Source organism: Pyxicephalus adspersus, chromosome 2, assembly GCF_032062135.1.
Source record: "Pyxicephalus adspersus chromosome 2, UCB_Pads_2.0, whole genome shotgun sequence".
In the NCBI taxonomy this organism is placed as follows: Eukaryota; Metazoa; Chordata; class Amphibia; order Anura; family Pyxicephalidae; genus Pyxicephalus; species Pyxicephalus adspersus.
This window is the reverse complement of record NC_092859.1, coordinates 152,033,888-152,046,886: the sequence shown is the minus strand read 5'-3', so window position 1 is coordinate 152,046,886 and position 12,999 is coordinate 152,033,888. Positions and strand designations below refer to the sequence as shown.

General features: G+C 38.1%; 1 protein-coding gene across 3 annotated transcripts in view; it reads left to right on the top strand.

Moving 5' to 3' along the window:
* Positions 1 to 7,759: 7,759 nt before the first annotated feature.
* UNC5D (unc-5 netrin receptor D) overlaps positions 7,760 to 12,999 on the top strand; it is a 467,881-nt gene continuing 462,641 nt past the window's right edge. For all 3 annotated transcript variants that reach the window (XM_072402778.1, XM_072402777.1, XM_072402780.1), the window contains exon 1: positions 7,760 to 8,481. In XM_072402778.1, the coding sequence (XP_072258879.1) occupies positions 8,388 to 8,481 (94 nt within the window). In that variant the 5' untranslated portion in view covers positions 7,760 to 8,387. The remainder of the gene's footprint in view (positions 8,482 to 12,999) is intronic.

Genomic DNA, 12,999 nt, shown 5'->3' with positions numbered 1-12,999 from the left:
AATTGTACTTTCATTTTACTTACATCATTGAATTTCTGTTCTTTCAATCATGAAGCCAATTACAAGGTGGGACAGCCTACATTCACATATATGAAAACAGAAGACCAAGTCACTAGCACTCTAAAGTTCGGGATACTTGCTTTATTGTAAAAACACTATCACAACATGTATTAAAAACCAGAGTTTCGGGACTGCACAGAGTCCTATCCTCAAGGCAACATGGTGACCTGAGAACATCCCTACAATAGCACTATGCACCTTTCCTCTTTTTATGGTGTGTTTGCTGTAAGGAGTTCATTCCCATCACGGACATTACATTTACATACAATACATTCTAACTAGGGACCACCACATCTCCATCCACCTATCAACACATTCTGATATTTTCCTTTCTTCTTCCAACAGCCATCCCACTGCTTACATCAGAGTTTAGACCTTTACAACATTATTGATGCAAACAGGTAAGTACAGGACCCTGCCAGTCCCTCCCACCAGTCTTTACCTGGCTGCCTTGCAAGGAACGTTTGCTAATAAAATATTAATACCATTGGATCTAAAACTAAATGCAATAATGGAAAGGTTTATGTAAATATTTAATTAGCATATTGGTGAAAAGGAAAGAAAGAACCAAAGAAGATAAAATTCCATTTTTTACATCTGCAAACTATTGTCTTCTAGCAAAGTTCAATCTGTCAGAAAAAAAAATACAAAAACAATTAAAGCAAATAGTTGCAGATTTAAAGTAAAGGCACCTACTGGTCCCTCACGCAGAAGCCTGTAAAAATCTGAATGGTCACCTCAATATTGGGTTGTTTTGAAGGCAAAGCTCAGGTATATCTTGGTACTGTCCAAGAAAAGGCCTATTTCTCATGACAGGTTCTCATTAAGATGGATTTTGTTCACAAAAGGCAAAACCGAATTTGTCTCATGCTGTACTGATGATCTGGGAAGCCTGAGAAGATCCACCTAACACAGATAAGGCTGCAAATATAAAATATGCAAAGGCTAAAGTCTATGCATTTCCTCTTCTTACATTTTTTTTTATTTTTATATAAGTTATTTTAGAATTCTCAGCTGTTTCCTTTTTACTAATTAGTCAGTAAATAATTAGCAAAACATGATTTTCTGTAGGGCTATTTGATAAGGTCTGTTAGGGTTCAAGTCATTGCTAGCAGAAGGAGTAGGAGTCTTACATTCATCCGGACTTGTAATTTTGAAGCTTGTCCAAGCTAATTTGTCACTTCTAATAATTGTTGAGAAGGTTCCCCTAGTATTTATTTATACACAGGTAGCACAGACACCTTAATCTGTTCTTCATGGGATATGACAAGGCAGATGTAGATTGTCAAAGAGCAGGATAGGAAATGTGAAAAATGTGGAACCACTCTGTTCTAATTACATCTGATCTAAGACAATCCTTGGGTGTCAGAAAGTCCGTAAAGGTGCTAATTCTTCAATTTACATGGTTCAAGGTATGAATTGTGGCCATGTTACCAGAGAAGAGATGTGAACAAGGCATTATAGGTGGAAGACTGATGGTGTTGAAGGCCCCCACCATTGTTGAGGGATGGTTGTTCCAACTGTATAATCTTTCTTACCTCTTGTGAACCCGTTGTCCTCTCTGTCCAAAATTAGAACATTATTATCCTTGAAGCGATGTTCCTTTCCTTAAGGTGTAGAAAAACTTGTGGTGACCTGTAAAATGTGCTCTTCCATGCTGGGCCATTGGTTTGTTGTGAGGTTATACTGTGAATGGTGTCAGTCTGTATAAATGATATTTAGAGTATAATGATAAAATGATGAAGCATTATTAATAGTTTGTTGAGAATCTGTAATATTTATAAGACAGAGTACTGAATTTTATTTGTAAAGTACATGTTGGTCCACCTTAAATCAGCCAAGTTATTGAGCTTGGTGGGAAACTTAAGAACACCCTACATATAGAATGAAATCTGACACCAAAGATCTATAGAATGAGCTCTATCAACCCACAGAGAACATAGCTCAGTAGACAAAAAGCAATTATACTATCAAATGACAAGTAAAACATTGTATACCTTCCCCCTTTATAGGAAAATAAAAAAAAACATAAACTACTTCAAATGCAAAAGTATCACCTAGCTGTTCGATTAAACCAATGGTTTATTAGAGTGCTTGTAGATCTCAATGATATCTGAGTGCTCATGCCACAATACTAAACTTGCCTGTTAGTATCCTTGTTAGTATGTCCCCATCCTGTCATTCCATTCTTTTGGCCATTGAGGCTTTCCATCATACCTATTGCAAAATCAAGGACCTAGGGGCAGGAGGAACCATGTTGGTCATTGAGGTTGCCCATCATACCAATGCAAATTTGAGGACCTAGGGGCAAGAGGAACCATGTTGATCATTGTGAATGCCCAATATACCAATGGAAAATTGAGGGCTTAGGGACAAGAAGAACCATGGTGGTCATTGAGGATGCTCATTATACCAATTCAAATTTGAGGACATAGGGGCAAGAGGAACTATTTTGGCCATTGAGGTTGCCTATCATACCAATGCAAAATTGTGGCTGGAGAAACCATTTTGAAGTTCAGAAACCAAAATCAACTTTTGCATTTTCAAACTCCTTTTGGATTTTGGTATTGTAGGAAGCCAGTGAACTCCATCCAGTAAGCAGATGACTGCATTTTTAGAGAGTCTGGGTTCTAAGGCTAGGTGAAGACCCAGACATGGCCAGGTAGTAAAGAAATCCCTCTAACTCTTCCATCGCCCTTCCAGGACCTCGAACACCCGCTTTTTCCCAAAAACTTTTTTCTGACAGAGCCCATATTGTCTTTTCCCTGGGGAGCATATTATGTAAAGTGCCTCAGCCTGGGTGCTACTTAGATACAATCCAGAACCTTCCCAACCATACCATGGGCTTCTCAGAGGCTTAGGGTATAAGGCAGCTTTCTCAACCAGGTAACCTCCAGAGGTTGCTAGAAGTTCCTTAAATTTGTTCAAAATTAGTTTATTTGATACCAATAATCTTTTTAGTTGTCTGTAAGGGTGACTTTCTTTCCAATGGCCAGCAATATAAGAAGCATTCTTCCCATTGACCACCACACCAATATAATGTGAGTCGTGAATATAGTAATTATACCAGGGGTTTTCTGGGACCTGAAAGTTATTTAAAGGGTTCCTCTTTAAGAAAGACTAGTACGGGGCAAACAAATACGAGGCACCTCTGGGCAAGGTGAACAATGGATTCCATTAAGTAAATCACATTAATTAATGGACTGGATCTGCAATAGACCACAAACAGCTTGTATCTTTGCCTTTTCTGCAACCCCACACAAGACAGCATTAAAATTTAACAAGTTTCAGCTCTCAGAGAAGACAGATTTTATGTTGCGGTTCACATATAAAAGATAAAGGAGGCATGTGAGCTTCTTGCACTGAAAATCAACTAAATCTACGTGTAGACACAACTGCGAGTCCTTATTGCTGCAATAAATAGTGATTCCACTTTAATTGGCAGTCAAAAGTGAAGTAGAGTTGTAAGTCAGTGCAGAAAGCATCCGGAGTGTATTTCAAACAGATTATTCTCTCTCTCTTCCTGTATATATATATTTCCATATAACTTCTGACACATGATTTACTGACCGGTGGAGATAACAGAGACAGCCAATCATTAGGGCTTTGGCTAAGATAATACAATTTTCAGACAGGGCTGAGTTCAGCAGAAAGTGCACTGAGTTCCTTATTAAATAAGGATGTTATTAGGAGTATATATATGTCTCCTAATACACATTGCCAATTGTCAGGGAGCCAGCACTCCAAAGATAAGATTTACACTTCTTGAGTCAGTATGGGGAACTCTCACGTGATCAGTAACCATATCATTGCTGGTGAAAAAAAAGGCTGAGGGTCATCTTCAATAAAATAAATGATGTCAAGAATAAGAGAAAATCACATCCACAAATGAAATCTTTCTTTTTTTGTATAACAAATACATCATGCAATGCATCTCAGCCTATTAACATACAGCATGTGCCCCCTACTGCTAAAATAAAAAATACATCAGAGCCTCAAGCCTGCTGTTGCCTGTTGTATGTTTACAGACAGAACAAGCTTTGCACATGCTAGGCTTCCAAAGCAACTCACTGTGCTCTGTGCTGCTTGCATCCCACTCTGATAGCCTTTCCTTTCATGCACCCCTTACTAAAAAAAAACATGACACTAGCTGCAACATGGCTGAAAAAAAAAGCTTTGCCACTGAGAATCTACATAAAATGTTTGTTGTTTAAGCTGGAAACAGTATAATGTTAAAGTTAAATAAAACTTTAATAAAAATTCACCATGACCATGATGATCAATAATAGGATATGCATACAAATTCAAAGGGGGCCATTCCTTAATGTTTTACAAAACATTCACCCAACTAGAACTCAGAATTCACATATGTCTCACACTAACGTTAGCTATAAAGTATGAATCATGAGTGCGCTTATTTTCAAATTAAATCCAATGGATGATTACAGTTTGGGTAAAAGTTGGATGAGACATTTTAAAAAACATATACAATACAGTGGTACCTCGGTATAAGTCCGCTTTGGAATAAGTCCAACTTGGTATAAGTCCTGTTTGGATATGAAACATTTTGTTTGGTATACAACCTTTGTGCTAGAACTTGTATGGGTTAAAATGAGTCCTATAACCGCGCACTCCCCTTATTTACCTCTCTCGAGACAAAGCCACGACTGGCCACGAGCGTCAGTTCGCCAGTTGCTACCATTCAGTGAATAACCCGCGCTATAACTCTCTGTGAATTACATAACATCTCCTCCTCCCTTCTCAGCACCATCCTAGTAGGCACTCAACTCTTCTCAGCAAGGTAAAGTGAGGTTAAACTTTCATTTATTTCATCTAATTGCTTTTATATTTATGTATTTTAGTATTACGCAGTGTTTAAATTATTTTATACAGCCCCATCAATGTATAATATGCCAATAACAATAGGATTTTTTTTTCATAGGAACGGATTAATCATTTACCTTTTATTTCTTATGGGAAAAGTTTGTTTAGTATAAGTCCTGTTTGGTAGTCCAAGGATCTGGAACGGTTAAAGGACTTATACCAAGGTCCCACTGTATAATGTTCTTGTGGTTGTATGTATGGATTAGACAGAAAATAGATGGATGCTGACGGATACAATGATACTTTTCCTGGAGACAAACACTGGGCTGCTGATCTTCTGAAGATGCTAGTGATCTGGGTATTACAATGCCCTGCTGACCTGGAACAAGTAGATATCTGTATTGCCAGCATTTAATCAAATATCCTGTAATATCAAAACAAAGTACTGAAGCATGACAGCCAGGAAATTAGCATTTGCAGTAAAAGCAAAAGCAGCTGTAAAGTTTCTCCTAGCAAGGGTTTTATCCTATTCATTAATATCATTAATCTAATTTGGATAGAACAAGGAGGGGTAAATGCCCCTGTTACCATTTATTGGCCTTGGTATCCCTGTCCAGGAGATTTCTCCTTGCTGTCTGTGCCTTCCTGTCCTGGTGACAACTACACCCCCAATTTTTTTGTGTGGGCATCACAAGGACAAGAAATGGGGTATAGCCCTCTAATAGTATCACAGACAAAAAATTATAATTTACAATAAATGTTATATATGCTAACTTGTCTTAAATTATTCTTTACTAAAAAATATTCTAAACTCTAATAAAGACTTACCGTAAATGAATGAAAAATGCTGTATAGATACAAATAACTAGACACATGATTCGTGCAATGAACAGTTTTGTAATTTTTGTTTTTTTAAATGGGTATTAAAGTTTAAAAGGAATAACACCAGAGGCTGTTGGTTCAGGAAACATCCAATTGCCTTAAGAAATCAGAAATTATTTTTCTGGAGTAAATTGATCCATGTTTTACTAATATTAATATTGATATTACACAGTATTTATTTAGTGACGACATATTACGCGGCACTGTACAAAGTCCATAGTCATTTCACTAGCTGTCCCTCAAAGGTGCTCACAAATTATGTCATATTAATAATGTCCCTACCAATAATACAGTCTAGGGTCATTTTTTTGGGGAGGGGGAAGCCAAATAACCTAACTGCATGTTTTTGGGGGAGGAAACCAGAGTACCTGGCGAAAACCTTAGTAAACATGGGGAAATCGTGCAAACTCCATGCAGATAGTGTCCTGTCCGGCATTTTAATCAGCTGTAAAGGCCAGAGTGCTGACCTACTGTGGTTTATAGGGTTTTTTTTTCCTCTGGATCAACTCTGCATATATGATTTGGAATATGCAGGTATCTAGTATTTTTATTCATTTGCCGAGTGGTTGAAATCAATGGACTTGGGTGTTTTGAACCTGCCTATGTAGCTATGTTTATGTTTTCTAAATATGAGGATCTGTGCAGTTAAATGGGAATGAATGAAAACGGTTACCCTGGGAGGTATACACAACCAGCTGGCCTTTTCTTAGTAGGGGTATTTTCCTGTGGGCTAAAAGGCATCATGCAAAGTGTACCAGGGAACTTTCTGGATTGCTGGGCAAGAGTCATCAGTATCACATGCAATTACATTTAAATATATTTATATCTGATATATATTATTTCTTTTTTTATTATTTGTGCTATCACACAAGATTATGTAATGGACATAATCTATAAAACTGGGAATCTTACATTCCCTGGAGCTAATCAATTACTGTGAATAAACCACAAAGACTTTTGCAGAGGGAATGTTCAAGGGAGCATCCGATTCCCTGTTTTATTATTAGAGCCCATAGATAAAGAAAGATAAATAGAATGATAGGTAAAAAGAGGATCAGAAATGGTTTTACAATCTGTAATTGCAAGCAGCTATTTGTCGCTGTACTAAAAAATAAAATCTCTAAAATGGAATAATTTTGTTTTCTCATGCCAGGAGCCAAATATAAATTATCGTTCTGAACCAGTGGGCACAGTCTCCCCTTCCCCGGTCCCTGAGCACACAAGCCATTGCTATGATCATCCTATAATCCTGGGGGAAACGGTTGATCGGAGAATCCTGGATCATCCTGGATCCCTTTCCTTACCTCTAATAAATATCTTTTAATCTCAGCATGACATAGTCTTCAGCAGCACAAGAATAAACCTGTCAAAGTAAAGCTCATTCTGGGAATGCAGAAATGAAGATAAATGGATAAGATATAATATGTAAAAGCTGTTCTAACTACTTACATTTAAAATATTCACTTTCTGCATAGTAAAGGATGATTAGACAGTACAGCAGGGTATGGACATATTAAACAAAGAGAGCTGCATGGCTGCTGGTTCAGCACTGGACAGAGCACACAGCTCACATTCTCCCATCCAGGGAATTATTGGAAGCCAATGCAAGCACAGAATTGGGGTTTCAGCACTGGACAGCTCCCCAACCATCCACCTGATCATACAGCAAACAGCCTAATAAAGCAATTCTGCTTTGATTACCGAATGTTATCCTATGCACATTGTTACAGGCTGCTTTAACTAGATCATCTCCTTCTATCTCCCAATCCAATTGGTATAGCAGAGCTCTATAGACACAAGTCAGGCAGCAAAGGCACAAATAGCACTCAAATAGCAATCCTTCAAGCCACACCTATCCCAACCTTTCCTGGGCACCCATTGGCTGCAGGCAAGGGCATAGCTCATTAAAAATTCAGCAGCTTCTTGTGGTCTGGAGCTGCGAATGCTGAAGCCTGCCAATGCTGCTAAGAGAAGGGAGGGAGGTGGAGGTGTATTAGACTACAGGGAATGACTGAGCCAGTATCAAACCATTGGAGTATACCATACACACAGCACACAGAAGCTATAGGAGTGAGATCAGACAGACAGGAAAAGTTGGGGCTGTCTCTGAGCCTGAACTATAAGCAGCAAAGGGATGCAAAGCTAAGCAAACAGCTTAATGATTCTATAGAAAGAGGAATGCTTAGAAGGACCACAGGTAATAAAAAGCATTGCAAACCTCAGTAACTGCATCTTCTGCAAGGGACTGCTGGAGCAAGCTGTGGTCTACAAGGAGCAAGGAAGACCTTGATGGACAGTGACTAAGAGGAGCTGTTGGATATTAAACTAAGGTGATATAAAACTGGGTGTATGCACAGAAGAAAGAAAGCAGAATGTATGCAGTGGACATGACTCCAAAGGTCCAGGAGAACCCACACTGAGACTTTCCAAGGAATATCTATCTGCCTGCGCAAGGCAAAGCCACCTCTGAAATGCTTTCATCCATCTGGAAATATCACTCAAGCCTCAGAGCTGTACTTAGTAAATGAGGTATAGAGTATCATAGGGCTGCTAGAGCCTGGAAGAAGGGTAGGCTCTCAGACTGGGGACTAAGCTAGATTGGAGATGGCTGCTGGTGACCTATGATGAGGATGGATCGAGAAGCTGGACATTTGCTGGCTTGCCTTCTACTCATCTCAGCTATAGGATTCTATCCAGCTGGAGCTGCACAGAGAGGTACAATACAGCTTTATATCATCAGGTGTCTGTGGGGGTAACTGTGTGCTTATGGTGGACTTGGTCAATGTTGGATATGTATGAGTTGACTTGTGTGTCTTGGAAGATCAGTGCCAATGGGGTTAGTTGGGCAGTTTATAAATAAAGGTGTCTTGGTTGGGCCAGGTTAGGTTCTGATCCATAAAGATCTGGCTGGAATGGTCATCTCTTACCATTGCAATCTATGGGTCATGTGAATGAACTTTGAAAATACGATCGTGTCCCTGATTCCATTGCCTAGAATGCTGATGGTCTGAGCTGAAATTGATCCATCTTATGCTGTTTGCCCATTTCTTGTCGCTTGATTTAGGTTGTACACCTGCACTGAATTGCCTTACCTTGGGCAATCTTACATTTATGTTGGGCATATGTGTCACCACACCCTGTGCCAAGCTGGCAATAATCAAGCTGGCTAATGAGTATGCAATCTACCTCCAAGGTGTGCTACTCCTAGGTAGATTTGATGTGTTTAATGAAGATCATGCTCAGCAAAATCTCCAGGCCTGGTAACTCTAACCATGTATAACTGCACTGCAGGGTTGATTTTTGTCCTTGCCAACAGCATTTGGAGAATGCCATGCTGGTCCCTTTGGTTCCAGAAGGGTTAAGCACCCTATTAAAAGCTGCTTCCTTGATATATTTAAGGCCATATTTAATTTCTGCTTAGGTCACAGAGATGTCAGAGCAATAAGACCCAGTTATGTGTGATAACTGATATTAAACAATTCACATATGAACCCTAGGCTAATGAGTTGCAGGCTTGACTAGTTTCATTTGTGTGAAACATGCGTGGGAAGAGGCTGTACAGTGAATACATTGATGGAGGTATTATGAGGACTCCAGGGTGATCCAGGTGACATCTATAAAAATAGAAAATACAATCTGCTTGTCATATGAAGAAAGAGCCACACATAGGTTATAGGCAGCCTTATACTGAATGTAGCTCTTGTGGAACCCTAGGTTTAAACATACATGCCTGGAAAGCAATGCCTGGACCTGTGATCCTCTATCTTTGTTATAGGGATTGCTTAGGAAACTTTTATTTGCTGTAGAACTACAGATACCAGCTAGCCCTGTCCAACCTATTGAGATGCAGAGAGTTTTACATAAGTTGCATGGGTCTGTCTCAGGTACAAGTCATGCATGGTGTTGCAGGTTTCTGCACATAAAAGCAGTGTTTGCATGCAATCTGCCAATAGAATAGGTGTAAAGTAGAAATAAATGTGCTGTAGAATGCTAAAGATAGAATGCTATACTAGAAAAACATCACAGCTCTAAACCATACAGAATGTAGTACATTCATGATATTGCTGTGTTACATGTGGCTGTTTTTCTGGGTGCAATGATCCATTACAATAACATTGTAGATTCATAATGACAACTATAATACAAACAAGTATTTGATAGTCCTAATTCTACAAATCATGTCAGCATTAATTTAAAAATCCCAGAATGGATGCTTGCTGGGACTTGTAGCCCCACAACAAGCAGCACTAAGGGCTGACTTAATAGGTAGTTTGTTAAACTGAATATATATTCATATTTTATTTTAAATAGAGGTTTGGGTAATATACGCATTATAAATCATACGTGGGCAGATGACAAGATTTATTTTTATTATATAAGATAGAGTTAATGCAACAGTTAGCTGTCCCTAATCAGGATAATATAAGATCATATAGGAATAAAACCTTGACAAATCTATTATGCATACACAAAAACTAAAGATGTGTCCCTATCTGCGGCTGCTGGGCTCGGACATATGGCTGCACTTGTATGCCTCCATCTCCTTCCCTATAACCTTTCATCAAATGGTTAACTTCACAGGTCTGGGCTCCAATCTTTTGAATATCTCATTGCATAAACCTTGTTAAACACTACAAGATTTGATGATCAGATTCTTAGTAGCCATTTTCTTCTCCTCTATGGCCCCCATATTTTGCCTTGCTAAGGTTTTAGACAAAAATCAGGGATACATGGATTTGGTGAATGATGAAGAGATAAAAAAGGAGAAAGTCAAATTAAAATTCACCAAAAAAGTGTTGAAGGAAACTTATTTTTTTTTGGTCTACTAGTAAAGATTTTTGGTTATATAGGGCAAAAAGTTACAGGACAATAATGCAAAATGGCAAAGTTAGTTGAAAGTTATTTAGCAATATGGTAAATGTTCCAACAAATTGACCGTTATTCCCAGTTGTCCATGAAAAAGATAACTTTGCCTGAATCTTGTTTAGTCAACTCAAAGCACAATAAATTGATGAAACGCAACCGATTTCTAACAATTGGCTTACCTAGATAGATGGGGATTAGTCCTTACACTTTTCAGCATATGCATGCACCCTCCATCTATCCCAGAAGGTTGTCAGGACCTTGGGTTTTCTAGCTATGTGAGGATGGCCAAATATTCACAATATGTTGTTCTTGGTTAGATACCTGTACCGTAATGGCCAACCTTATGTTAGGGTCACACCAGGAATACATGTTGTAGTGCATGTTTAGTTCACATGCATTCATACATTTTACATTATGCTTAAACTTAATCCAATGATTTAAATGATAAAATGCAGCTTGACAAACCTCAAAAAAATCACAATGTCCTGCAACATAATACAATGGTGTGAACAAGTTCTATTAAAAACAATAACTTGCATTTGAAAATGCAGCAAAAATGATGGCATGGTGTGAACAAGTCCTTAGGCACTGTAAAAATCAATAATAATATTCCATGCACAATAATCTATAGAACTCAGCTGGTTATGTCAATAGAAAGTATCTAATTGGTCAGTAGGAGCGAGTGGACTTAACGCATTATCATTGCACTGGCTTTCTAAATGAGAATACCGGCACCGCTCATATGATAGTAAGCATTGCATTGTGGTCGTTGGGTGCACTAAGACTTAGATCAATATCTCTCATCTATTGTCTTGGAGTGAAGTAATCATCAAAATGTTATTTATAATAAGTTGTTAGGGAAGGATTAAATAACCCAATAAATACAAGAGCCCATGTCTATTAATTAACACCAATAGGCTATTAATTGTATAAGTTGGCTGAAGCATCTCTATAAATATTATATATTGTTGGGTGGGTCTGGCAGATAAACACTCTCATGGTTAAAGTATTGCTTGAAAGTCAAAAATATCAGCCCGCTTGCAGTGCCCACTGGGTGTAAATGGATGTGCTGGTTTGCTTCATATTCATAAACAAGCACATCCTCTGCATGCTGCTAAAAAAAATGTAATTAAACTTTATGTACTGGATAACTTAATTTTTGAGCCGCTAATGTATGCTAACAAGTTTAACAGGACTTGTAGTTCTTTAACACTTTTTAAATGCTGCCTATGGCATGCCATGCCTTAAAGAGCAATATAATTGCCAACTAGCAGAGCAATGCAGCTCTGACAATGAAAGTTCAATGGACAGACTAGTGGTATGATGTTTTAAAGATCAGTAATAAAAATTATATTGCTGCACATTTATACGCGGTTGATGAATGCAATATGATTGAATGATAACAATTAAATAGAAATATAAAAATATACAAAATATTCTGTATCACCTATTAAAGTCAATGGGTGCTGTACACTAGTTGGTGCCACTAAAATGTCATATTTTCTTATTAAAGAACCACATGTGTGAGCTCACAATCTTTAATACCAAATTATTTTGGAATAAAGTTATAACTGCATAAAAATCACCAGTGTTGTTTCTTTAACTTGATTTCTTGGATCCAGAAAAATGTGGCAAAGAATGAAACATGTCTTATTATTTTATTGCCCTCTAGATTAAATATTAAATATGTAAAGAAACAAGAAATGTATCCAATAGATTTGCGATCATTTAGTTATAAGAACATTAGTAAATCCCCTTCTGCATGGATGTATCCATATATTAAAGCCAGGTACTTTATAAAAGACAGATGGGGGCAGCACTGGCCATTGTTGTACGAGAGAGTATTACGCACGCCGCAGTTTGTGTTGTCTTAAATGTGCATTTTAAAAGTCTGAACCGTAATATACTGCTGGTGTCAGCATAGCATGTAAGATTGTTCTCTGGCATGTTACTTGCTTGCAATGATAACAAGGCTCGTTGTACTTCTGCGGCTGCATAATGTAGAGAAACCACTGACATCTATTTACACGTGTCTCTGCGTTAACTGCTACGTATGCAGCACACTTAGAGGAGCAACGATGGCAAAGTAACATTGCAAACACCTAGAATAATTCATATAAAGATTGTTTGTTTTTTTTCAAGGGCAGCTTATACTTTGGGCAAAATAATATATTCTCAGATTCCCTGCAGTCGTAAAGCAGTACAAACCACACTGGCAGCAACACAGGTAAAGGTACGGATAACAGCTAAGGGCTGGTTTTGCTCAGCAGCAATCATAGCATATGTAAAGGGAAGCTTTTAGTAGGACTGTTTGTTACAGTTTGGTGTTCCATTCAAGGCTGGAGGGTGGGTTGCAGAGAAATCGCA